At 60.3% G+C, this 24,440-nt stretch overlaps 2 protein-coding genes across 2 annotated transcripts; one reads left to right on the top strand and one right to left on the bottom strand.

The window, feature by feature from the left end:
- The first annotated feature begins 7,769 nt into the window (after positions 1-7,769).
- AVPR2 (arginine vasopressin receptor 2) lies at positions 7,770-9,415 on the top strand. Its single transcript, XM_037512843.2, has 3 exons — positions 7,770-7,800; positions 8,129-9,010; positions 9,143-9,415. Exons 1-3 carry the CDS (start codon positions 7,776-7,778, stop codon positions 9,346-9,348), a joined length of 1,113 nt encoding a protein of 370 aa, XP_037368740.1. The 5' UTR covers positions 7,770-7,775; the 3' UTR covers positions 9,349-9,415.
- A 505-nt stretch (positions 9,416-9,920) lies between these two features.
- ARHGAP4 (Rho GTPase activating protein 4) lies at positions 9,921-24,429 on the bottom strand. Its single transcript, XM_037511774.2, is given in 23 exon segments — positions 9,921-10,405; positions 11,395-11,494; positions 11,780-11,869; positions 11,999-12,182; positions 12,255-12,328; positions 12,415-12,565; positions 12,568-12,647; positions 12,737-12,842; positions 12,924-13,058; positions 13,139-13,216; positions 13,299-13,359; positions 13,842-13,944; positions 14,184-14,211; positions 14,449-14,533; positions 14,613-14,804; positions 14,920-15,021; positions 18,644-18,865; positions 18,946-19,074; positions 19,702-19,878; positions 20,089-20,151; positions 20,319-20,481; positions 20,565-20,772; positions 24,363-24,429. Coding segments are annotated over 23 exon segments (2,811 nt in total). The 3' UTR covers positions 9,921-10,192.
- Between the last annotated feature and the right edge of the window lie 11 nt (positions 24,430-24,440).

The raw sequence follows: 24,440 nt of genomic DNA, 5'->3' as shown, positions 1-24,440 counted from the left end.
GCCCCTCCCCAGCTCTGTAGCCCAGGACAGAGGTGCCTGGCAGAGCCCTCTGCCTTGCCCCTCCCACTCTGCAGGGCCCCTAACACATCAAGTGTCACCTCCCCTACTGCAACCTGCAAACAAGCTTTGTCTGACTTTCAAAATCACTATTCATTTCCATTTGGACCTGCTTAGTGGACACAGTCTCTTCCTGTCATCATTGAGCCCTGCATATCCCAACACACATTCACACACATGCATGTGTTTCTATTAAATGCCCATCCTCTGACCTACTGCTCCCCTCCCCACAGGTACCTCTCCCAGGTGTTTCATTGACCTGGCTCTCCTCATTCTGCTCTTGATATCATTTCAGTGGGTTTGCGCTCATTCATTTGTAGGGGAAGAAGGATAATCTTCCTTCCACTCTTTTGGGTTCTTGGATAAGATCGTCCTGTAATAAAAGGCAGATTATGTCATATATATTTAAATATTTATTTATTTATGCATACAAGAGCTGGGGTACAGGCCAGAGGTGTGTGTGTGTGTGTGTGTGTGTGTGTGTGAGAGAGAGAGAGAGAGAGAGAGAGAGAGAGGACCCACCAGAGACAGAGCGGGGAACAGAACAGGAAGATCGACCAAAGTACACTGCAGAGGAGAGCAGCGGGGAGGCAGGAGCGGTCTGCTGGGCCATGTGGGCTGCTCCCTGGCCGGGGATCAAATTTGCGCTGCAGAGGCTGCGGACAGCTTCATAGGCTGTGTCCCAACCCCTTGTGCCACCAGGGAGGCCCCAGGTTATATTATATATTTTTACCACAATAAAATTTCCCCCCCCCAAAAGAAAACACTATTAAAAAGAAGACAGATTAGCAGGAGAAAAGCAAGCAGACGCTCAATCACATGCGCCCCCCATCTAGCTGAGGGAGACCCAGCATAACCCAGGAACTCCCGGACATGGCCCGAGTCACCGCCTTCGATACCCTCTGAGGGGAAGGCCGGTACTGGTCGTTACGCCGACTTGGTCTGCACTGATAAGGGATCAAGAGAGTGGTCATGCCCCGCTTCCCAGTCCGCAGAGGGAGACACCCTCACAACTGTGGACTCCCCTTGTTTGGGCGCAGTCAGTAAGTGGCCCCCTGGAAGGCTGACTACCATTATTTGCCGTGATATGATGCTAAATATAGAAAGCCCTAGAGATCGTACCAAAACTCATTTAGAAATAACAAAAGAATACAGTGAAGTGGTAGGCTGCAAAATTAACACGCAAAAATCCATTGAGCTTTTACAGTTAAACAAATAATGAGCAAGAAGAAAAGGAAATGAAGAAAGTAATTCCATTTACAATCTCTTCAAAGAGAATTAGGTACCTAAGCACTAACCTAAGAAGGTGAAAGATTTGTAAAATAAACATTAGAAGACTTTACTAAAGGATATAGAATAAGACAAAGAGATGGAAAGATTCCATGTTCATGGATGGCGAGAATCAATACAGTCAAAATGACTATTCTATTAGAAGTGATATATAGATTTAAGTCAATCGCCATTAAAGTTCCAAAATATCCTTCAGGGAAATAAAACAAAAAAAATTAAAATTTATATGGAACCATAGAAAGCTCTGAACAGCTAAAGATAGCCTGACCCTCCCCCCAAAAGGGCCAAAAATGGAGGCATCATGTTACCTGATTAAAACTACATTACAAAGCAATAGTGATTACAACAATATGGTACTAGAATCAAAATAGACATGTGGATCAAAAGCCCAGAGTTAAATCCACAGATATAGCAACACCTAATTTACGGCAAAGGAGTCAATAGCATACAGCACACAAAGGAGAGTGTCTTTAGCCAAGGGTGCCGGGAAAACTGGACGCGCACATGTGAAGGGATGAAATGGGATCACTCTCCAGCTCTGCACACAGACATCAACTCAAAAGGCTTTCAGGCCTTAGATGTAAGCCCCATCACAATGAAACACATACAAGAAAACACTGGGGCTACATCTCATGACATCAATGACAAAGACATTTTGGAGACTCAATCCCTACAATGGAAATAAACACAAACGTAAATAACAGGGGTTCCCTCCAATTAAAAAGCCTTTACACAGTAAAAGAAGTATAAGTAGTTGAAAGGCACATCCTACTGAAACAAAAGATACACATTACACAATCTACAAGGGGTTACTCTCCCAGGTAAACAAAAAGCATATTCAACTTAACAGCAGAAAAACAACCCAACTGATAAATGGACAGAAGACCTGAGCAGACAGTTCACCGCAGAGTTGCTCCAGAAGGTCAGCAGCCATGGAAAGGCAGTCATCAGCGCTGCCGCCATAGAGATGCAGGTTCGCGAGGTGTCATCTCACACCCACGAGAGCAGCACGTGTGAGAAGGACCCCAACAGCGGCGGGAGAGGACATGGAGGAGCAGCAGCTCTCCTGCGCTGCTGGCGGCAGTGGAAACTGGTGCAGACATTCTGGAAAGCGATCTGGATTGACCTTTAAAAACTAAAAATGGAAATACCACCCAGGAGTTCCACTCTTGGGTATCTAGCCAAAGAAGCAAAAAAACCATGTATTCTGTAATGTTATTGCGGCATTATGTGCGATGCCTGGGGTCTGGAAGCAGGCTCAGCACCCTGATGGAAGACTGGGTGAAGGTGGGGTCACCCACACCAGGGGACACTATTCAGCTGTAAGGGAAGATGAAATGTCACCGTTTACAGCAAAAAGAAAGGCTCTTGAGGGAATGACAGAGCCTGGCAGAAGGACAAAGACAACTGCAGGATTTCCACGTATGTGAGTAAAACAAGGAGTCGTGGTGGATGAAACGCTGAAGCTAAAGAGTCACGAGCTAGCAGACTCCTAGTCCCAGAGTCGTGTCTGTGGCTAAGAGGGACGGGAGGGAGAAAGGGTCAAAAGGGCATAGAGATGGTGGTGGAGTAAAAATAACCAGCCTAAAATAATCTGATGCCAGAGAGGCTTTATTTGCTCCCCTCCACATTCTTCCCACCGCCCACAGGACCCCCATTTGTATGGTGCAGGAGTTCGGGAGGGATGCCCACTCCGGGGTCCTCCTCCGTGCCCAGGCCTGACCCCTCAGCAGCTCGACTGTGGCCTGCCTTCCTGTGGGCGCCTGTGTCTCCCGGTTTTCTGGCTTTTCTCTCTTTCATCCCTGAAATGTCCTTCAAAGATCTGTCCAGGGCCTCCCTGGGGGCGCAGGGGGTTAGGACGCAACCTACGAAGCTGTCCGCAGCCTCTGCAGCGCGAGTTCGATCCCCGGCCAGGGAGCAACCCACATGGCTCAGCAGACCTCTCCTGTCTCCCCGCTGCTCCCCTCAGCAGTGGATTTCAGTCAGTCTGCCTGTTCTGCTCCCCACTCTGTCTCTGGTGAATCCTCTCACCCCCTGCACCTCTGGCCTGTACCCCAGTTCTTGTATGCTTAAATAAATCTTTTTTTTTTTTTAAAGATTTATTTATTTATACAAGCACTGGGTACAGTCAGAAGCGTGGGAGGGCGAGAGGACCCGCCAGAGCCAGAGCGGGGAGCAGAGCAGGCAGAAGGACCGAAGGACATTGCTGAGGGGAGCAGCGGGCGGCAGGAGAGGTCTGCGCGCCATGCGGGACCCTCCTCCGGTGGCCGGGGAGCAGCCGGGGATTGAACCGGTGCTGCAGAGGCTGAGGGCAGCCTCGCAGCCCAGCGCCCAACCGCTGCGCCACCGGGGAGGCCCGCATAAATAAATCTTTAAAAAAAGAAAAAAACAACAAAGGGCCTCCCCTGGTGGCGCAGCGGTTGAGCGCTGGGCTGTGAGGCTGCCCTCAGCCTCTGCAGCACCGGTTCGATCCCGGCCGCCTGCGAGCGTCCCACATGGTGCGCAGACCTCTCCTGCCACCCGCTGCTCCCCTCAGCAGTGTGCTTCAGTCGATCTTGCCTGTTCTGTTCCCGGCTCTGGCTCTGGTGAATTCTCTCACCTTCCAGCGCTTCTGACTGTACCCAGTGCTTGTGTAAATAAATAAATAAATCTTCCAAAAACAAAAACAAAAACAAAGGTCTGTCTAGGGCTGGAGAAATGCCACTCTCTTCAGCCTCACTGCCAGCATTAACCAGGTCCCGCCATCTCCATGCTGGCCGAGCGTGGCAGCCTCCTCCTCCGAGCCCCACGCCACACTCTTCTGGGCATGGGCTACACAGCGCAGGGCAGGGCCCAGGTCCCGCTGTGTCCCCACCAGCAACGTGAGGCCAGTGGCAATGCTGTTTATGGAGCCCCGAGAGCCAGTGGGGTGCAGGACAGCAAGTCTGGGGTCCTGCAGACTCTGAACCCAATCCCCTCATCTTCCCCCTGTCCCCTCTGTTTGGCCACTAAGCTGGCCCACCTACAGAGCCCCTTCCAGAAGCACAGTCCTAGAAGGAGCTGGGGGCCGACTGAAGGGGCAGCCCTCAGGGGCAGGGAGAAGGGGTGAGTCCACTGAGGATAACTGGCCAGTCCTTGGCAAGGCCCTTCCACAGCCTTCCAGAAGTAGCTTCTCGGGGCTCCCTAGCCACTCTAAGATCCCTGCCCTTCAGTAACCACCTCAGGGAGACTGGCCCAGGGCTCTGCTATAGGTGCACAGAATGTGGTGGGCCTGGGCCCCCGCGGGTGCAGAAAGTGAGTCCATCCGGGAGGGGTGAAGGAGGGAGGCCCGTGGGCCACGGCCGCTGGGGAGGGGGTCTGCGGGGAGCCAGGCGCCGAGGCCTGTCCCTGCCCACTGTAGGCCTTTTGCTCGTGGAGGGGCCGAGTTCCTGTCCTTGGCTGTGGGGAAGGTCTGCTGTTCCTGGCCCCCTCCCCAGGGCAGATTTTGGGGTCTCTGCACTGGCAGGGCTTGCAGGGAGCCCCTAGCACAAGCTGCTGCCCTCTGCAGGGTAGGTGCGCCCGGCGCCCCCATCAGTGGCCTGCCCAGGGAGGCAGGCTCCCCGCCAAGAGTGGGGGCCTGGCGTTCACTCCTCCCAGAGGGCAGGGGCTCTGGGCAGCTCCGGGCACCTGTGCTGACTCACGTGGCCCTGCTGGTGAAGCAGCCAGGAGCCAGGCGGCCTTTCTTCCCGAGAGCGACTGCCCAGCCCTGTTTCCCGTCCCCTGTGGGAGGGCTGGGGCGGGGGTCAGCCCGGGGCCTCAGGCCTCTGGTGGACTCCCTGCTGCAGGTGGTGGGATGCGGCCTGGCCTGGCCTCTCACCTGGCCGGCACCCACGGGGGCTCCTGACACTTTGGGCCTTGAGCTAAGGGGCCCAACCCCCTCCTGGTCGCCATCTTGCTTTATGGCTCGAGGTTCCTCCCTTCAGGACTTGCTCTGGCTGAGCAGGGAGCTGTATGCGCTGGTGCTATCCATGCCTTGGGGGACAAAGCCCCTGCCTTTCTTCTTAGAGCCCAGAGAAAACCTTGGAGAGGCCTTCCTGAAGACTTCCCTGGCTCAAAGGGAAACCAGGAAAGCAGGAAGCAGTGAGGGCCAAGGGCCTGGCCCACGGCTCAGCACCAACTCACCCTCAGGACCCTTCCTGCTGGGCCTTGCGTGGGCCCAGAAGGGGGGCCTGGGTGATGCCCCCTCCCCTGAGGCAGGCCTGCCCTCCTGCCTTCCCAGGTTGCTCTGCTGCTCTCCATGCACGACAGGAGGAGGCTCTTCCATAGGTCATGATCTGTGGGCACCTTCACCCCATCTCTCTCCGTTGTTCACCCTTCAAGCGGGGTGGGGGGGCGGAGGGGGAGGTGCAGAGGGGGCGCGCTGAGGCCCAAGACTGGGTGTGGTGGGTGGAGACATCGCTCCCACCTCACCTGCCTGCTGTGGGGGCGGGGGTGAGGACCGAACCCTCGAGGCCACCCTGACCTGGCATGGGTGGGGGGTGGGGGTGGAAGGACAGATTGAACACGCTGTGACTTTTTTCTCAGTGACCCACAGCTTTTCCTTGAATAATCTGTTTTAGAAACTTGTCAGGACCTGCACTTTCTGCCACTTTTGCTCCCTGGACCACAGTAGGAGAGTCTCTGCTCTGTTCCTGGGTTGAGGGCAGTGTGGTCAGTCAGGGCACCCTGTCCCAGCAGCTGAGGTCAGGGAGTTCCCATGGCGGCCGTGGGTACCCTACTTTCAGCTGTCCAGCAAAAGACACTGTGAATGGAACGTGCGGGGGTGGGGGCAGTATGTGTGTGTGGGAGTAGGGGTGTGGCGAGTGTGTAAGACACTGGATCCCTAGTGCTACCCAGTGAGGGAGGGACGCAGGAGGGCTGGGGCGCTGCCAGGTCCTCGGCAGGAAGATGAGGCCTTGGCCTCGGCCGTACTTGGACTCGGTGAGTGCGAGGCTGTTTTGGTCTCGAGCCTCGTAGGCCAACAGAGAAGCCGGACAAACAGGAAAAAGGAGCCATTCTCCAGCGCAGCCTGGCCCGGAGGCGTGCGGGCCACTGCCTTGGGCTGGCCCGGGCCGGCCGGGCCGGGGGCATGGAAAGAGGCAGGGGAAGGATGGGGCAAAGAATGGGCTGGAGGGGGCGAGGTCCTGGTGCCAGGGGAGGGGAGAGGGAGGAGGCGGGCCCCTTGGTCAGCCACTGCACACTGTAGCCTCTATGTGAAGTGCCCATGGGCCCGAAGTGGTGCCTGTGAGAGCCCGGGGAGAGCTGGCACACTGCAGGGGCCCAGAGCCCCTCCTCCAAGGGCAGGTAGCTCCAGGTAGGCAGGAGGAAGATGGGGCAGTGTCCCTGGCTCCCAAGGGCCTGAGGGAGGAAGCTGTGTCTCAGGGGGCACTTTAAACTCCAACTGGACCCTGCCCCACCCCCTCCTTCCTGGCCCTCCTCTCCAGAGCCCTGATGGAGGATGGGTGGGGCCCCCTCTGGTGCAGGGGACTCCCTGAGCTCTCACCCCTTCCTCTCCTGGACTCACAGTGGGACAGAGGTGCTCGGCCAGGAAGAGGAAAGCTGGTCCCCCCATCTACCCCCGGCCTCATGTTCCTCGATTATAACAGGAGCAGCTGGACTGAGTGACGCCCCGGAGCCCCACCAGACTGAAGACTTTGTGTGGAGATGGGCCCCGGGGTGGGGGCGGGGACAGGGCCCGGGCCTGGCGGTCCAGGCTGGACCAAGCTGGGACCAGCCAAGCTGGCCCAGGGCCCTCCGGAGTCCGAGGACGAACCGGGAGGGCAGGGGCAGGAAGGGAAGCAGCGACCAGGCGCCAACTTCCCGGTGCCACAGGCAGGAGGCCAGGGGAGGCACGTGGGGGCGGGGGAGGGGCGGGGAGGAAGTCCCCTCCTGGGCAGGTCACTCCCTGAGGCCGGGCGGGGCGGGGCTGCGATGCGGAGCAGATTGAGCTGCTGGCCTCCTTCTGCCCTCCACCCAGCCGCCCAGGAGGCCCAGGGCGCAGCCAGGTAAGGAGCTCTGAGGGGGAGTGGGGAGCACTTCAGCCCCTCCTAGCCCGTCCCCAGTCTTCCCATGGCCTCTTCTCTTGGCCCCTGTCACAGCAGGGTGCAGTCTCTGCCAGCCCTGGTCTCCTCATCTACCCACCTGAGCGCCCCGCTCTCTCACCTGCTGGCTGCGAGGAGAGCAGCTGGGCGCCCAGGTCCATGTCTGGTCTGGGGGGCAGACCTCATCAACCTTGACTAGGCTGAGGGTGCACCCCCATCGCCCAATGCGGGGAACACCTCTACACGGCTGCACACGCGGCTGAACCCCACCCCTCCAGGCACAGAGGCTCCTGGCCATCCTGTCTTGGGTCAGCCCTCAAGGTTGAGCACCCCACCCCGTCTCCTCCAGGCGCTCAGGACACCTGCCGCCCCACCGCCCACCGGCCTGCCATGCTCACGGCATCGCCCACCTCTGGTAAGCTGCCAGCCAGGCCCTTGCCCAGCCCCGGTGAGCCAGGTGGCCCGTGGGGTGCGCAAAGCCCAGATGCCCCTTTCAGAGCCTGCTTTTACCCTCCTCTCCAGGGCACGGGGGGCTGGGGGGCAAGCCTGAACTAAAGCCCGGGAGCTGGGGCCACCAGGCCACCCCCATGCAGGGGTGTCGCTCGCAGCGTCCCCTGCACTGGGGGCTGCGAGCCAGGCTGCAGGAGACCAAGGCCACCCGCTCCAGGCAGCAGAAAGCACCTTGGGCCTGCTGCCCCCGCGGAGCATGGCCCTGACCCGGCCCTCTCTCCCACCCGGCCCAGTTGTGCCCGGGCCCCTCTCTCGGCGCAGCCCACCAGGCAACAGGAGCGAGGAGCCGCCGGACACCCGAGACCCGCTGCTGGCCCAGGCGGAGCTGGCCCTGCTCTCCACGGTCTTTGTGGCCGTAGCCCTGAGCAACGGCCTGGTGCTGGGGGCTCTGGCGAGGCGGGGCCGGCGGGGCCGCTGGGCACCCATGCACGTCTTCATCTGCCACTTGTGTCTGGCGGATCTGGCTGTGGCTCTGTTCCAAGTGCTGCCCCAGCTGGCCTGGGATGCCACCGACCGCTTCCGTGGGCCCGACGCCCTGTGCAGGGCTGTCAAGTACCTGCAGATGGTGGGCATGTACGCGTCCTCCTACATGATCCTGGCCATGACACTGGACCGCCACCGTGCCATCTGCCGGCCCATGCTGGCACACCGCCACGGAGGTGGTGCTCGCTGGAACCGGCCGGTGTTGGTGGCCTGGGCCTTCTCGCTGCTCCTCAGCCTGCCCCAGCTCTTCATCTTCGCGCAGCGCGATGTGGGGGATGGCAGCGGTGTCCTCGACTGCTGGGCCCGCTTTGCTGAGCCCTGGGGCCTCCGTGCCTACGTCACCTGGATCGCCCTGATGGTATTCGTGGCACCTGCCCTGGGCATTGCTGCCTGCCAGGTGCTCATCTTCCGGGAGATTCATGCCAGCCTGGTGCCAGGACCGGCAGAGGGGCCCGGGGAGCGCCGAGGAGCAGGCCGGATTGGCAGTGCCAGCGAGGGGGCCCGGGTGTCAGCAGCCATGGCCAAGACCGTGAGGATGACGCTGGTGATCGTGATCGTGTATGTGCTGTGTTGGGCGCCCTTCTTCCTCGTGCAGCTGTGGGCTGCGTGGGACCCAGAGGCACCTCTGGAGGGTAGGCAGTGCTGTGGCCAGAGCCTTGAGGGTGCTTGGGCTGGGCTGTGTCTCCCCTGAGCCCCTAGCAGACGCGTGGGGTTACAGCCTGGCCCAGACACCCTGAGCCCACCAAGATGCTCCGTCCCCACAGGGCCCCCCTTCGTTCTGCTCATGCTGCTGGCAAGCCTCAACAGCTGTACCAACCCCTGGATCTATGCCTTCTTCAGCAGCAGTGTCTCCTCAGAGCTGCGCGGCCTGCTCTGCTGCACCCGGAGGCACCCCCCACCCAGTCCAGGCCCCCAAGATGCGTCCTGCGCCACTGCCAGCTCCTTCCTGGCCAAAGACACATCCACCTGAGAAGCCAGGAGCCGGCCCTGGATGGAGACGCAACCCCAGGGTCGCTCCCTGGTGCAGGGCGTGGGGAGGGGTGGGAGAGGGCTGCAGGGCCCGGGGCAGCAAAAGGTTTCCACCCCAATGAATGCCAGGCAGCTGACAGCCAGGCTCCAGAGCCCGGACCACCGGGACGGCTGGGGCTGGTGGGGCCACCTCCCTCTCTCTCCCTCCGTGCCCCTCTTCCCTCCTCCCTCCACTTCTCCCTAATTAAAATTCCAGCTCGTTTCCCACCCAGCGAAGGTCTCCTTTGGATCAGGATAATGGCATGGGAGGGACCCCGCACACCCAGATAGAGCGGCTTGGGAACCCACAATGCAGGGGACTGACCTCTTAACGGGGTGAATCCCCAACCCATGCAGCTGTGGCACAGATGGCTCTGTGCCAAGGGGCCCTAGCGGCTCTGCCAAGCGAGCCAACATGTCACTTGGGCTGAGCATCCTGGCATCTGGGCTTGAGCAGCAGGGGTGCCAGAGGGCTGCCCTGTACCCACCTGTCCAGCTCCCCTAGACAAAGAACTGGCACACATTGGGAGGCAACACAGGTTTTTTATGAATGCCTGCCAACCTCACCAGGTGAGCGCCCTGGGCTCAGGCAGACAAGGGCCTGGGGGCTGGTAGGCCCACAGGCAGAGCTGGGCGGGGCCTGTTCCCACCACCTCCCCAGGCTGCTCCCAGAGGGGCCCAGGGCCAGGTTGGGGCAGGCAGAGGGCCAAAAGCAGCGCCCTGTGCTTGCAGGGCAGAGCTAGGGGAAGCAGAGGTCTAGGGAGAGGGCTGCGGAGGGCACGCGGGCCTGTACAGCCAGCAGGGCATCAGTGTGGCTTGAGGGTCGAGTCCAGGCCCTGGGGTTGGGGCTCCAAGGGTGACACTGGGGTCCCAGGGCCGCGGGAGAAGCCTTTGTTCTTGCCCAAGCGGCTGCGGGGCCCGGGGCTGGGGGTGCTGGTGGGCGTGGGCCCGAGAGCCTGTCGAGTTGCTGTCTTCCCCAAGAGCTCTCTGAACACGGAGCCCATGTTCTGTGCCACCGCCTGGCGGGGAGGGAAGAGGAGGGGCTGCTGAGGGCGCCCCGTGCCCTGGCTGCCTGGCCATGCCCCCACCCAGCTCGGCGCTGACCACCAACCCAGGCGAGCCCCCCTCACGCTACCCTGGCCTCCTCCCTGCTCCCCCAGGGGCCAGCGGGCCGCCCCTGTCCAGGGCCCGCGCTGCCGTCACACCCCCCTCCGCATTCCCTCCGGCCACCTCAGCTGCGGCTGTCACAGCGTCCTCTGGGGACAGCGCTCCTCAGCCCGGCCCATGAAGCGGGGGCCCTCGAGCTGGGTCCCCGCCCCTCTTCTCACACCCGCTCTCCCTGACTGAGACCACGGCCACCCCCCGCAGCCCCAGGGACCACGGGCGCACCAGAGAGCCCGGTTCCGCCCCACCCGCACCCGACCTGGCCCGCGCCCCTGGGGCCTCCCACTGCCGCGCCCGGCCCCAGCGCCCCTCCTGTCGCAGGCTCCCAGGCGTGGCCGCGGGACAGGACACCGGGTGTGCTCACGAGGGTGCCCGCGGGGCTCAGTCCCATCCCCAGGGCTTTGGTCTCAGCCCATCGGGGCTCGCTGGGAGCCACAGGGGGCCGCTTGCCCCAGACTGCACCCACTGTTCCCCGCTTCGAGAACCTCCTCACCTGGTTTCCTGGCCTGTCAGTCTCTCCTCCCCCTCCCTAGCCCGCTCAGCTCCCGCCATGTCACTGCCCGCCACCTGCCCCTTGCCCACGCCATTCTGGCCTCAGTGCCGACACCACCCACTCAGGAACCCAGTGAGGGACCTGTGGCCTCCATCCTGTCTCTAGGCCTGTCCTGCCCCACGTTCACCCCTGGCGGGCCACTCCCTGAGCTGGGGGGGGGTCACATCAGCTTGTCTGAGCCAGGAAAAGAAGGCTAACTTGGGGTGGTGGGGGAAAGAGGGGTTCATAAGCAGAGACAGAGACCCCTCAGGAGAGGTGCCCCCTCCTGACACACAGCCAGTCACAACTCACCTCATCCACCTCAATGAGCCGATCCGGGGACGTGGGGACGAAGCAGTGCCGTCTGTGCCCAGAGGGGCCACCAGCATCAGGTGGGGTGCACGGCTCTGGCCTGCAGGGCACAGGCGGTGAGACTGGCAGGGGGTGGGACAGGCAGTCCCTGGGCTAGGCCAACAGAGCCTCCCGCCCCAGGCGCGGCCCAGGAAGGGGCCTGCTGGCCCAGAGGGCCCATTCTGTCCTCAGTGTCCCTCAGTAGATGACCCTTCCCCCCACGGCAGCCCTTTCTGCACAGCCAGAGCTTGAGCCCAGCCCCCTGGGGTCTGGCCTAGTGCTCGGGTGAGGGTGGGCGAGTGGGGCTGCCCCAGGTCTCGTCGAGGTCCCATCTTGTTCAGCTTACCGACGGGCAAAGTCCATGCCCAGGGGGCCCTCCGGGCTGCTCGCCAGCTCCCCTGCATTCTGCGGCACCACCGCCACGGGTCTCTCCGCCCTGGGATGGAGAAGACCAAGAGGCTCGGGGCCAGCCACACGCGGTCAGGAATGCTCCACGCCTGGGGCTCGGGCGGGGGACTGGCCGGCAGCCTGGCAGGAGCCTCCCGAGCGAGAGCAGCCTACTCACCCCGCCGACAGCGAGATGTAATTGTGGGGAATGAGGCCGCGGGCGCCTGCACGCTCGCCCCGCCACCAGTCCCTGGAGGCGCGCTCGTGCAGCCGCAGCACGTCCCCACGCTGGAAAGTCAGCTCCTGGGCTGTGCGGCCGGTGTAGGCAAAGCAGGCCACGGCCTCCACGACGCCCTCCAAGTCTGCAAAGAAGAGGAGGTGGAGCGGGCGCCGAGGGTGGGCACAATCTGGGGCCTTCCTTCCCACCCCCTTACCGTCCTCTGGGGTCGGGGTCCCAGCTTCCAGGTCCAGCTCACTGTCCCCCGCCAGGCCCTCCAGCGGGGTGTCCCTGAGGTCCGAGCAGAGTGAGGAGAATGAACGGAGGCAAGGGCTCCCCTCTGCCAGACCTCCCAGCCCCGGCAGCACAGCGCATACCCCAGGCAGCTGGTAGAAGGTGGTGCCATGCATTTCTCGTAGACAGGGCCTGGCAGCAGGGTCAGGGGTGGGAAGACCCGCGCCGGCTGCACAATGAGGGTCTGCACCAGCTGGTTCACTCGGCCCTGCAGGGCCACCGGGTCCTGCCCGCGGGCACAGGCAGCAGCGTGGGCCCGAAGCACACGGCCAGGTTGTACGGGTCCATCATGTTCTCGTCGCTGTACTGGGCCAGGCTGGGGAAACGCATGTCATCGGCAGGGGTCACCCGCAGGCGCCCACCTTGGCCGCCACCCCCCCCCCCCCGTGCCCCTTGAGCACTCACTGGTTGAGGAAGCTGAAGAGGTAGCGCAGGACCACCAGTACCGGGCTGGGAAGCCGGGCCAGGAGGCGGCTCACATGCTCCACACGCTCCACCGGGGCCTCCAGCTCTGCCCCCACCCGGAGGAAAGCACATGAGCGCGGCCGCGCCCACATGAGCGGCACCCCCCAGCTGCAGACCCGGGCCTTACCCACAGAGGCCAGCAGCTCCCCGAACAGGTCCGGGGAGAAGAGGGGGGGCTCCAGGCTCCGGAAGTAGAGCTTCAGCACCCCGGCCACCGAGTCCAGGTCACGGGCAGTGCAGCCTTCTACCAGCGGGTCCTCCCCTAGGCCCACAGGGGACAAGAAGGCCACTCACACCCACTCCGGCCTGCCCCCCGCCCGGCCCGGCGCGGCCCAGTCCCACCTCTCTCGAAAGATTCTCGGATCTCTGAAACCCGGGGCTGGGCGCCCGACACCCGGAAGATGCCCTCGTGCTGCAGGCCTGCAGGAGGGCGGAGACCGGTGGGTGCTGGGCCCCTCCCCACTCCGGGATGGGGCGGCCAGCGGGGGGCGGGTCTGCTTACCGTGAAGGTTAATGAAGCGGACACAGCTCTCCACCACCTGCGGCACAGGCTGCCCTGAGCTCTGGGGACAGAGAAGTGTTTACCTCACAGGACACAGCGCACCTCCCCCCACCACTCGCTGCCTTTGCTTCTCTTAACAGCGCCTTAGGCCACCGCCTGCACCAGCCCCTCCCAGGGGTGCTGTCTCCCTCTCCATTCTCTGTGCTGACCCACTCTGGCATGTGAAAATGCCATCAGATGCGCTCTGCGGACCCTGAATGAAGTCAAAGCGCCAAACTCACATTTGTTCGTTTAAATAGTCTGTCATTCTTGTCAATGGCTATGGGCGCAGCCTCTTTCTGTCACTCCACCCCAGAGCTATGCTGGTCTGGAACAGAGCACTGAGGACCCTGTGTGGCTTGTTCAACTCCTCAGGCCCAAAAATGCTGCTACCTGGGTTTTTTTGTCACAGACACCCTGGACCACCCTGTGCTCGCAGCCCAGCGCAGACCAGAATGCAGGGGTAGGCCTACACTGAGTTAGAAGGTGAGGCAAAGCGAGTACCTGGATAAACTTCTCCATATTGCCCCCAAAGAGTTTCTGGTTATACTGGGAGCTGGGGCGGGGATGGCGGCTCTTCTGGAATTTTCTCTGTGTATACTGGGTCCTGTGGCGAATAGGGACTGGCTCTGAGGGAGATGGGCATGGAGAACAGGAGACCCCGCCTTCCTGGCCCAGCCAAAAAGGGCCCTGGAACTTGAGAATTATTCCAGAACCCACTAGGAAAAGTGGGAAACTGAGTCACCGAGGAAGGTGCAGCAGAGCTGGGCACCAAGGGGAGAGCAGACGGGCACTATGACAGAAGTCCAGTCCCCAGAACACACTGCCATCTCAGGAGAGACTCACCGGGATGCCTCCTGCATCTCCTTGTCACCTGGGGGAGAGAAAACGTGGCAGTACTTCTCAGGCCAGGGCCACCGCGCACCATGGTGACAAAGGGCAGCCTGAAGGCCAAAGTCAGGAAGCAACCAGGCCCCTTGTGGGCTTTTTTCCTGCCCCTCTGCAGGCAGAGTGGGCCATGGGTATGGGGGAGGGGGTTCCAGGAAGGAAAGCCAAGGGAGGGTACCCTGGGGGGGGGCAGGAGGGGCTGCGGGGCAGAGGCAGGGCCCACCTCGCTGAAGGGCTTCCTGCAGCTTCTCATTTTTGGCTTTCAGCTTGGCGAGGATGCTCCGTCCACTCAGGTACTCCTGCAGCTTCTGGAAGCCCCACAAGAACTCGGACTCGCACCTTCCGCTCTGGGCCTCCTGCACCCCCCAGCCCCGGCCCCCCTCCCACCGTGAGATAGAAGGTCTCTGTTTCCTGCAGCTGGCTCCGCCTTCGGCTAGCCTGCCGAGCCCCTGGATCGGAGCTGGTTGACTTGAGGGACTCAGTGGAGGGACAGGCCTGGAAGGACTCGAGCACGTCCCCATCGTCCGAGGCCACCGCCTCCAGCAGGGCCTGCAATGTGGCCTTCAGTGTCTTGTTGACCTGGGGGGAGAGGCAGACAGAGGACAGGAAGGCCAAGTCAGAAGGAAAGGGGAGGGTGGGCCGGCTGGCTCCATACTCCAGGGCCCTGTTCCTGCCCCGGGCCAGTGACTCATACCTCCTCGGTCTCGATGGTTTGTCGGTCCAAGCGGCTTTGGATATTCTGGGCCCTGGGCAGAATCTCATCCCGCAGCTCCATCTCAACCTGGATCTCAGCCACCTGTGCAAGGCAGTGTCCGGGGGTCTGAGGGGCGAGCCCAGGGGCAGAGGGCCTGGCCCAGGCTATGGGCACCAGCACATTTCTGCTGTCTGGGGCCGATGAACATTACCAGCAGCGCGGGAGGCTTCCATGCTCAGCTCGGGAAAGTGGAACAGGCGGCACCCAGGCCAGAGCACACGCGCACAGTGGCGCGGCTCAGAGGGCCCAGGGGTGGAAGGAAGCCCGGTGGCCACGGGCTGCTGAGTGAGTAAGCAAAGGCGGCGCCTTCACTCCGTGGGCCGTCAGTCGGCCATGCAAAAGGATGCGGGCCTGGCTGGGCCGCCGCAACGCGGACGATCCCTGAAAACACCAGGTTTCCACAAAGTCCAGAAGCAGGCGATGAACACATTCTGGAATCAGACAGAGGTGCTGGCAGCACGACGGCGAGGATTCTAGAGGCGGCTAGAGACCTGTACACTCTAGGGGGGCTACGGGCAGGGCTACACCGCAGTAGAGTGGTTTATATAAAACAGGAGGGGAAGGAGAAAGGTAAGGAGAGCAGGGTCTGAGGCAGAAGAGGAAGGGCCCGGCCAGAACTTTTCTGGGGCGGACAGAGGACAGGAAAGTTGCTCACTCTATTCCAACAGTGACCGAGCCCCTGTGGCGAGCGAGCAGTGCGGGCTCTGCAGGCGGGCGGGTAGAGCGGGGGGGGGGGGGGGGGGGGGGACGAGGGGTCCCTCTCCTGGGAACACGTGAACATGCAGAAGGTTCTGACATCAAGTTACTCAAGAGTGAGGACTTACCTCACCAACAACAGGCTAACCATGCCCTGTGCCCAGCTCGCCACTCCCTGCAAGCCCAGCAGGAGGGGCGCAGGGGCCAGCACAGGGACACCAGGCAAGGGGAAGAGGTGACGCCCATGAGGGATGCAAAAGTTGTGGACAATGGAGACCGGGGAGGTGACAGACAGAAGCCAGAAGCAGCAGCCAGAAGGCTGGGGGCAGCAGCTGTAGTGCTGGGGTGTGGGTGGGGTGGAAGCCAAGACTGGCAAAGTCCACCTAGGAAGCCATATGGTGATTCCTCTCAAAGTTAAACACAGACTCTGTATGACCCAGCAGCCCCACTTCTGGTTACACGCCCAAAAGAAGAGAAAGCAGGGCCCGCAGAGACACGTGCACCCCCACACTCAGAGCACAACACAAAGAGGCGGAGTCCCCAGCGTCTGCGGATGGGGGTGGGTGAAGGGAGCGTGGCTGTCCCTGCAGCGGGGAGCCAGTGGGCCTTCCACAGGAAGGGCGTTCTAACGCGCATCCCCACCTTTGGGCATCGTGCTGAGTGACCCCAGCTGGATACCACAGGATGTGTGCTGTGTAGTCCCACTGGTGTGAGGGTCCCAGAACAGTCAGGTACATAGCAAAAGAGGAAGAAAGGGGAGAGTCTGCAGAGGGGGGGCGAGGGCTCTGAATGGAGAATGGGTGTCTAATGGAGAGGAGATAGCTTCAATTTAGGAAGATGAAGAGTTTCTGGAACTGGATGGTGGGGGTGGTCACCCAACACTGGGAGAGTACTTGCTGCCACTGAACCGTGTGCTTACAAATGGTTACAATGGTAAAGCTCTGTGTGTTTACTGGAATTATAAAAAAGTATATTAGGCCTCAGGGAACACTGACATTAGAAGACGTCCCCTCAAACCCACACAATTAGTAGAAAACTAGAAATTTACCCTCTGGAAAGTATAAATCAGATGAATTGTGGGTTCAGGGAAACGGGTCACAGCTGAAGGAGACGAAACCCCCTGCTGATGAGAAAGAGCAAAGCAGCCGCCACCCTCTGGGGTGGCCAAGAGCTGAGAGCTGAGCCTTGGGCTAGCCTACCGAACACATGGACTGTCACAGAGCATTAAATCACACAAGGTCGCTCTGGGTCCATGATGGGGGAACACAAAAACAAGACCGCTTGGTAATCATGTCTGAGCACAGAAAAAAACAAAGAACTTTGCCCAAACCACAAAAATGGCCAAACCTCCTTCTACTCCGGCTAACATGAGTGACTGCTGCTTCCTGACCATGGACTCTCAGCCCTCAGTCCCACTGCTTTCTAGATAAAAGTCAACACCCAGTCAGTCAGCCAGGCTTCCTGAAAGCATCCAACCCACAGTCAAACCCCACTGCCTTGCTCCCCACCCCCTAAACTCTAGCCCAAGTCCTATAAGTCCTGTCTCTCACCCTCTTCCTAAGACACACCTCCTCCCCATCCCATTCCCCAAGGTGTGGGTCTCCCTCAAAGCAATGAGTTCAGTCCCTTCCCTATAAGGAAGTGCATTGTTGACAAGCTCTGCGGTCTCACATCAAATACCTGACCCACCTCTCAGAACCTCCTCTTATGAACCAATGGCCAAGAAATGGCAGCCATTTGAGAGAAACTCTAAAACAGAAGACATAGGTCAAAGCAAGCTTTTTTTAAAAAAAAAAAAAAAAAAAGCTATAGATAACAGAGAAAATGCAGATAATAGAGGAAAATGTCAAAGAAACAAATTATCATTTCAGAGAGACTCAGGAAGGTATATTATATCCATGAAACAAGAACAAATGGTTGTTTTAAATAGAAATATGGGGCCTCCCCTGGTGGCGCAGCGGTTGAGTGCTGGGCTGCGAAGCTGCCCGCAGCCTCTGCAGCACCGGTACGACCCCCGGCCACCAGTGAGGGTCCCGCATGGCGCGCAGACCTCTCCTGCCGCCCGCTGCTCCCCTCAGCAGTGTACTTCGTCAGTCTGCCTGTTCTGTTCCCCACTCTGGCTCTGGTGAATTCTCTCACCCTCCCGTGCTTCTGACTGTACCCAGTGCTTGTATAAATAAAATAAATAAATCTTAAAAAAAAAATAGAAATGTGGAGAACCAAAAAGAACTCTTAGAAATTAAAAACATGAAAGCAATGTTTTAATTCAATAAGGATTGGAAGAGAGAGTTGAATAAACTCCTAAGAAACCAGAATTAACATGTATAGAGATAGGAAATAGGAAAGAGGGTTGGCTCATGAGGTCCAACATCCAATTACAATGACAAGGATTCCTGAAGGTGAGTGAAAATAAAATGCAGGGGAAAAAATTATCAAAGAAGTAACATGAGTCCCAAACCTCATGACTTTCCAGACTGAGAGGTTGCTTAGTGCTGGGAAGGATAAAGGCTCCCCAAGGCAGGGCATCATAAAATCTGAGAAGGGGGAAAGAAACTGTCCTAATAGCGTCAGGAAGAAAAAATATAGTTCACATACAACAGTTCTGCGCTCAGAATGGTATCAGACTTCTCCCCCATAATACTAAAAGCCAAAGACCTTGGAGCAATGCCTTTAACATTCTGAAGGGAAAGGATTTTGAGCCTTGGATTTCATACCTAGCTAAACTACCCATCAATTGCAGTGATAGAATCGGGGCACTTCTAGACACATGTGGTCAGGAAACTCTTGGTGAAGGCGCCACCCAGGAGAGAGTGATACACCAAGAAAGAGGAAGACACAAGACCTGGGACAGAGGCTCAAGCACAGAAGCGAGTGGCAGAGGTGCTCAGGATGCTAAGGAAGGGAAGTTCCTGGACCAGCTCTGTGGCCATGCTTGGGGCATTAAGGGGGCAGGGGGAGTGACCCTCACCTCATCTCCCTCATGGGGTTGGTAGTCAAAGCGCAGTGGGGGACAGAAGGCAACTGCATGCACCTCCAGCACCTTGGCCTTGTCCCCTGGAGGATCCAGGGCCTCTATTGCCTCTTCCAGGCTGCCCAGGCCCTGCATCTGGGAGGCCTGGGTGCGGCTCTCAGCAGCAGTGTAGCTCCGGAGCACCTGGCCTAGGGCCAAGTGGAATCCGGTGTCAGAGCACTGAGGAGGAAGTAAGGACATGGCTCAGACGGGCCTCAGTGCACAAGGCACTTGCCTCCCACCAGCTACCCAGCACTCACATCCATGAGGTCCAAGACATCGCGCAAGTAGTAGTTGCTGACAGCAGCATTGACACTGGCCAGGCTGAGCAGGTATTCGTTGCGTGCCTTCGTGCACTTGAGTTTGTGCTCCAAGAACTTGGCCTGACGCTGCTCGAAACCATATCAGCACAAAGATCACCCACTCAGCCCACAGGCCTGCCCCCATCGCCACCATGTACCCTCCCACCCCATGTCGACAGCTACCCTCGATGGGCACAGGCTCAGAAGTCCTGATGTCCCCTGACCTGGCTATGCATAAACCCTCCCATCTCACAACCACAGGTCCACCTGACTTGGCACCTCCACCCTTGCATTTCTGCTGGCCTCAGCCTCCTCATTCCTCTTCAGGGACCACCTCAAATGCTCTGCTCCCTACATGTCATGCAGTCGCCCATCTTACAGTCCTCCCACCCCTCTGAACCTTCATGGCTTTGTGTGAGGCAGGGACAGGGGTGGACAGGCCCCCGGCTTGGAAGCAACAGAGCTCTCTCACTCCAGCTAGGCTGGGGGGACCAGGCAGGAGCTTGAGGAACACTGCATGGGCTGGGCTGGGACCAGCAGCTCTCATCCCGGCCCCTCTGTCCTCCAGGGCTGTGCAGACCGAGGTCCTTTGCTCATAGCCTCGCTGGGAGTCTGTGGCTCTTCCCCTCCCCAGCCACGGGAGGGCCAGGGCCTCACTGTGACCAAGGCCAGGAGCAGAGTCTTCAGAGATAGACAGGTGCCCTGCAAGCCCACCTTCTCCACCTGGCGCCCTCCCTTCTTAAGGGAGCTCTTGCGAAGGGGCCCTGCCTCGGTGGTGGTGGCCGTTGTGACTGTCCGGCCTGCCCGCTTCTCTTCCTGCCGCTCTGCTTCCCGGAGCTTGGCTTCGGCGTTCATGCTCTCCACGTGGTAAGTCTGGTACGTCTTCTTGGCCTGCAGGGAGGCCCAAGGCCAGGCGGCCCCGCTGAACGCCACAGCCACGACCAGTCCTCCCCCCACCCCGCAGTCCATCTGGGATGTGGTCCCAGAGCATGGGTAGGTATACTGGTGACCCCACAAGCCCAAGTCTCCCCGGGGCACCCAATTCTTGAGACATAACGTGATGGCTCCCCTTTGATTGGGGCGAGCCTGCACGGTCCTCACCGTCTGAAGTTCTGACACCACCTCCAAGAGCTCCTCCTGCAGCCGCTGCTCCAAATCCTTACTCTGGGGGAGGTAACCAGCAGAGCCAGGGCGGCTGCTACTCCTCGGCTGGCACTGGGGCCCCACCCAACTCCCCTCTGCCCGAAGCCCACCTGGCCTCCCACGTCTTCCCAGCCTGCTGCGTGGGGATGGCGTGCCCACCGCCTGATCCCGCCCGGCCGGGGCCATACCTGCTTGACAATGCGGCCCACGTCCTCCGAGATGTGGCTGAGACGCTGGGCCAAGGAGCCGGCCAGCACCTCGCTGAGGGCCGCCCTCTCCCGGCTCTGCTGCCGCGTCTGCTGCAGCAACACAGCCCAGCAGTGCAAGGGCGACAGGAGGGCCGGCTCCTTCCTGGGGACAAAGGGGCACTCACACAGAAGGCTGCTGCGAGGAGCCCCACCTGCCTGCGCAGCCTCCTGCCAGAGGGCACCTACCGGAAACTTTGGTGTTCGCGGCCGCTGCCCCCCAGGCGACCTCCACGGCCAGCAAAGCGCTCAGCCAGTTTGTCCAGGCCTCGGGAGTACTCGAGCTCCACCTCGGCGCGGCGCCGCAGGAAGTCGGCCAGCTCCTGCAGCAGCTCTCTCCGCAGCTCGCCCTGCAGCTCCAGGCAGCGCAGCTGCTCGCTCAGCTGCCAGCGCATTTCTGGGGGACAGGGGTACCTGGGGCTCAGGCCTGGCGGAGGTCACGGGTGGGAGAGGCAGTCACCTGCAGGGTCTACCCCAGGGGAGCTGACACTGAGAGAGGGGCCTGAAGAGGCTGCCCCTGGAGAGAGCAAGCTGGGCTGGGGCAGGGGGCGCCTCGGGCCAGAAGCAGCAGCGAAAGGAAAGCAGTCAGCCCTACGGCGAGAAGGGTAACGAGGGGTGTCCAGGGAGAGGGGAGAACCTTGCCAAGGCCAGGGGCGGGAGGAGTTCAGAGGCACGCGGTGAGGCCATCCTTGGCAGGCTCAGCCACTGGCCCTTCCCATCACGCCCCAGTTCCTGGAAAGCCCCCGAGTTGCTTCCCCTGCCACTTCCTGCCTCTTGGGTGCCCAGGACCCTGGCAGGGAGTCTCACATGCAAACACAAGGGGGGAGACTGCCGTGGCAGTCTGTCAAACTTGCAGAGAACTTGGGGGCTCCATAAAGGGAGCCCTGCGCTTGGCCCCAAGGGGATAGGCTGCCCCACAGTGAGGCCCAGGAGCCGGGCTGGCAAGCAAAGGGACCACAGGCGGGGCCTGTTGTCTTCCCCAGGTCCCACTCCCGATCGCCCATCCCCAGGGCACCTGCACCCTCGCCTCCCTGCAGAAAGGCATGCCCGGGCCCCCGATGGCTGCGGCCTTCTCACTGCTGGGTATGGTGAGAGCGCTTTCCGTAGGGAGCCTGCAGCGGAGACTCGCCTGAGCAAGCCTGAGCACCCGTCTGCAAGCGCTCCTGCCACCCCAAGTGCCCAGTGCACAGAGCATCCCAGGCAGACAGGACCCAACTTGGCTTCCTGGCTGCGTCTACGTGCCCTGAGAGGGACGTGCGGTGACTTCTTCATCAGCAGGACGCACTCAGGCCCCACCTGTGTGGGCATGTTCAGCACACAGACGCAGTGGAAGAGGGACGCTGAGAAGAGGAACACGGGAGGGTGGGGTCTCAGAGCACGACAGTCAGAAATGAGCTGAAGGAAGTGATGAAAGGACCATGGGGACAGCTGGAGGAAGAGCGCACAGGCAGAGGCAATAGCCGAGGCATGTCCTGAGGCAGAGTAGCTGGATTGAGCTACCCAGGGAGGGGGGCATCTGAGAGGCTGGGGGGCCAACAGCACATGGTTGTGGTCCAGGGGGCGAGGAGCGACCAGGGTCCTCTCAGGTAGGGAGCCCCAGCAGAGGTTAGATGACAGAGGGGAAGCACCCAGCCCAGTGGGCAGTTATTGCAGCAGAGAATGGGGCTAGACCAGGGAGCCAGCCTGGAGGAGGCAAGTGGCAGGACCTGGGCTGGCTGTTTGCAGGACTCCACCGTGACGGTGTCGATGCCGGCACCATCTGGATTTTGCTCTTACCTATGACTTCCCAGGGGCTGTGTGTGGGGCATGAGGTGGCCCCCATGGGTTCTGCCTGCCCAGCTCCTGCCTCCTGATTTCCCTTTGCAGAACTTCTTCCTACTCTCAACCTCGGGCACCATCCCTCTGGCTGCGCACTCCTGAGTGTGCTGACCCAGCCCCAGCCCCCGCTGAAACTACTGCGTGGGGAGCACTCTTTGCACTAAGGAGTCGGGCTGCGTAAATCGAAATTGGGGTGTGGGGGACTTCCTGACCATGGCACTAACACAGAGGAGAGCAGAACCCCTAACGCCGAGAGAGAGAGACAGGGCTGGGCCCCAAGGCTGATGTCAACACGCAGGCCACTAGCAGCCAGCAGCATCTTCACTGAGTCGGGGTGACACTTCCTGCGATAAGTCAATTTCATTTCATTCCAAGAAAGGTCTGGAAAGGTCCCAGCTCACCTCACCTTCCCCTGGGCTTCCGCCCCACTCTCCGAGCAGCACCCTAACTGAAGGCACACCCAGCTGTTTCCTTTATTCTTCAGTGCCAGGAGTGGGTGCTGCCTGGAAGCCAGAACTTGACAGGGATCCAGACATGCGCACTGGTGACTTGTGAATTTCTGCCACCTGAGTGCAGCGAGCTGCTGCTGGCCTACAGCTCTCAGATGTCAGCTCAGATGCACCATCAGGGAACCCGTCCATGGCCTCCCCCAAACTAGGACTGGCCCTCTTCACACCCCTTTGCTTGGCACCGGCTTTCCCTGTCAGTGGTTGTCAATGTCCAGCGAGGGCTGCCGACTGGAGCCCAGCGAGGGCGGGGCAGATGCTTGCTGAGCACCTGAGCACAGGGAGGATGGAACACACCACGCTGGAGCTGCAGAGCTGGGACTCGGCACCCCGCCCCGACACTTCCTGTGAGCGCACAGCCGGTCTCACTTCTGCTGACAAGTGCAGCAGGAGAGAAGATGGCCTCCTAACCACTGCTGTGCTGACCTTTCAGAATTTGGGGTGTCAAGACAGCAATCCTGCTTTTCTAGCATAGTAGAACATTTCCGGGGGGAATTGGTGGGGAACAGAAGCTAAAGCTGTCAAGGACCCAGAGCAGGCAAGACATCTCAGACGCTTGCTGGGAACCCCAAACTCTCAGTGCAAATCACCAGATCGACACCTGCTGAGGACTTTCCAAAGTCCTTCAGCCTCATGACATCTTGGGGAAGCAGAATGGGGGTCATTATCGCCCTCTGAGAAATGACAAAGGCAACACTCAGAGAGCCAGCTGGCCCTGCAATGTCACCTCGAGGTGGCTCTGGGCAGAGGCAGCCTCTCCTGGACAGGGAGAACCCAGGCGCTTTGTTGGAAATTGTTTGCGCTGGTGGTTACACTGGAGCCTTCATGTCTGGTGCAGGAAGGTCAGGGCCATTTCACTTCACCTTCTAGGGTCTGCAGTGCTGAGTGACCTCAGGCGGTCGCCGCTCCTCTCTGACTTTCAGTTTCTTTCATGGGTAAAATGGAGCAATTGAAAGTGAGACACATCTAAAGCCTCCAGGAAAGTGCCCTGCAGGCGTCCTCCGCGGGCACAGGTCACGCCCTGAAGGAGCCTCACCAGCAGAGGCCACTAAGAATGTGCGCGGCTAATTTGCATGGGATTTGCACCAAGTGCTTCACAGAACCCCAAGAGGTCTGCTCTCTGAAAGGTGTTGGCACTCAGGCCAGCTTACTCGCAAGATCCTCAGCCCTGAGCTACCTCGGGGCCCCAGGGGGCGAAGGGACCAAAGGGACAACGGGGCGACCTAGTCTGGGAAGGCTTTAGGCTAAGCCACCACGCACCCATCAACCTGGGCCCTCGGATTCCCTTCCACTGTCCCCACAGCCAAATTAGGGTGTTTCATTTCACTCTGGCTAGAAGGCTACTTTCTGGGGGGCAGTGTACCCAGTGTCGCCAGCCCTCCTGTGGCTGGCAGGGTCTCCACTGCTCCGGGGGTGAATTGCAGAGAGGTAGGTGGAGGGGCCAAAGGAAGACAAAGAGGGAGAAAGGGGGAGGCAGGGTGATTGAGGCTCGAGGAGACCAGCGGTGAGCAGGGAGCTCCCGCCGCATTCTCCCCAACCCCTCCAGAGGTCGCTGGGGGAGGGCAGTGGGCCCCCGGGGCCAACCGCGGGACTTTCAGGGCTGCCCCACGACCTTCCGGGTCTCCTCAGGGAACGGGACCAGGAGAGCCCGGCGCCCTCTCACCTTTGACTTGCGCCTCATACTCGGCCTGCAGCCCCCGCTCCCGGCGCAGCTTCCCGTGCGCGGCCATAGCGGCCGAGT

The sequence above is a fragment of the Talpa occidentalis genome, unplaced genomic scaffold (assembly GCF_014898055.3).
Source record: "Talpa occidentalis isolate TD23 unplaced genomic scaffold, MPIMG_talOcc4v2.1 talOcc4.15, whole genome shotgun sequence".
Classification (NCBI taxonomy): domain Eukaryota; kingdom Metazoa; phylum Chordata; class Mammalia; order Eulipotyphla; family Talpidae; genus Talpa; species Talpa occidentalis.
Note: the sequence above shows the minus strand (reverse complement) of the source record. Positions and strands in the feature narration are given on the sequence as shown.

What these genes read in the sequence shown, in the direction of transcription:
- AVPR2 (XM_037512843.2), top strand. Translation starts at nt 7,776, where the DNA reads ATGCTCACGGCATCGCCCACCTCTG. An exon ending in CACGGCATCGCCCACCTCTG is followed by an intron (nt 7,801 to 8,128) that starts GTAAGCTGCCAG and finishes CACCCGGCCCAG; the next exon opens with TTGTGCCCGGGCCCCTCTCT. An exon ending in CCCAGAGGCACCTCTGGAGG is followed by an intron (nt 9,011 to 9,142) that starts GTAGGCAGTGCT and finishes CCGTCCCCACAG; the next exon opens with GGCCCCCCTTCGTTCTGCTC.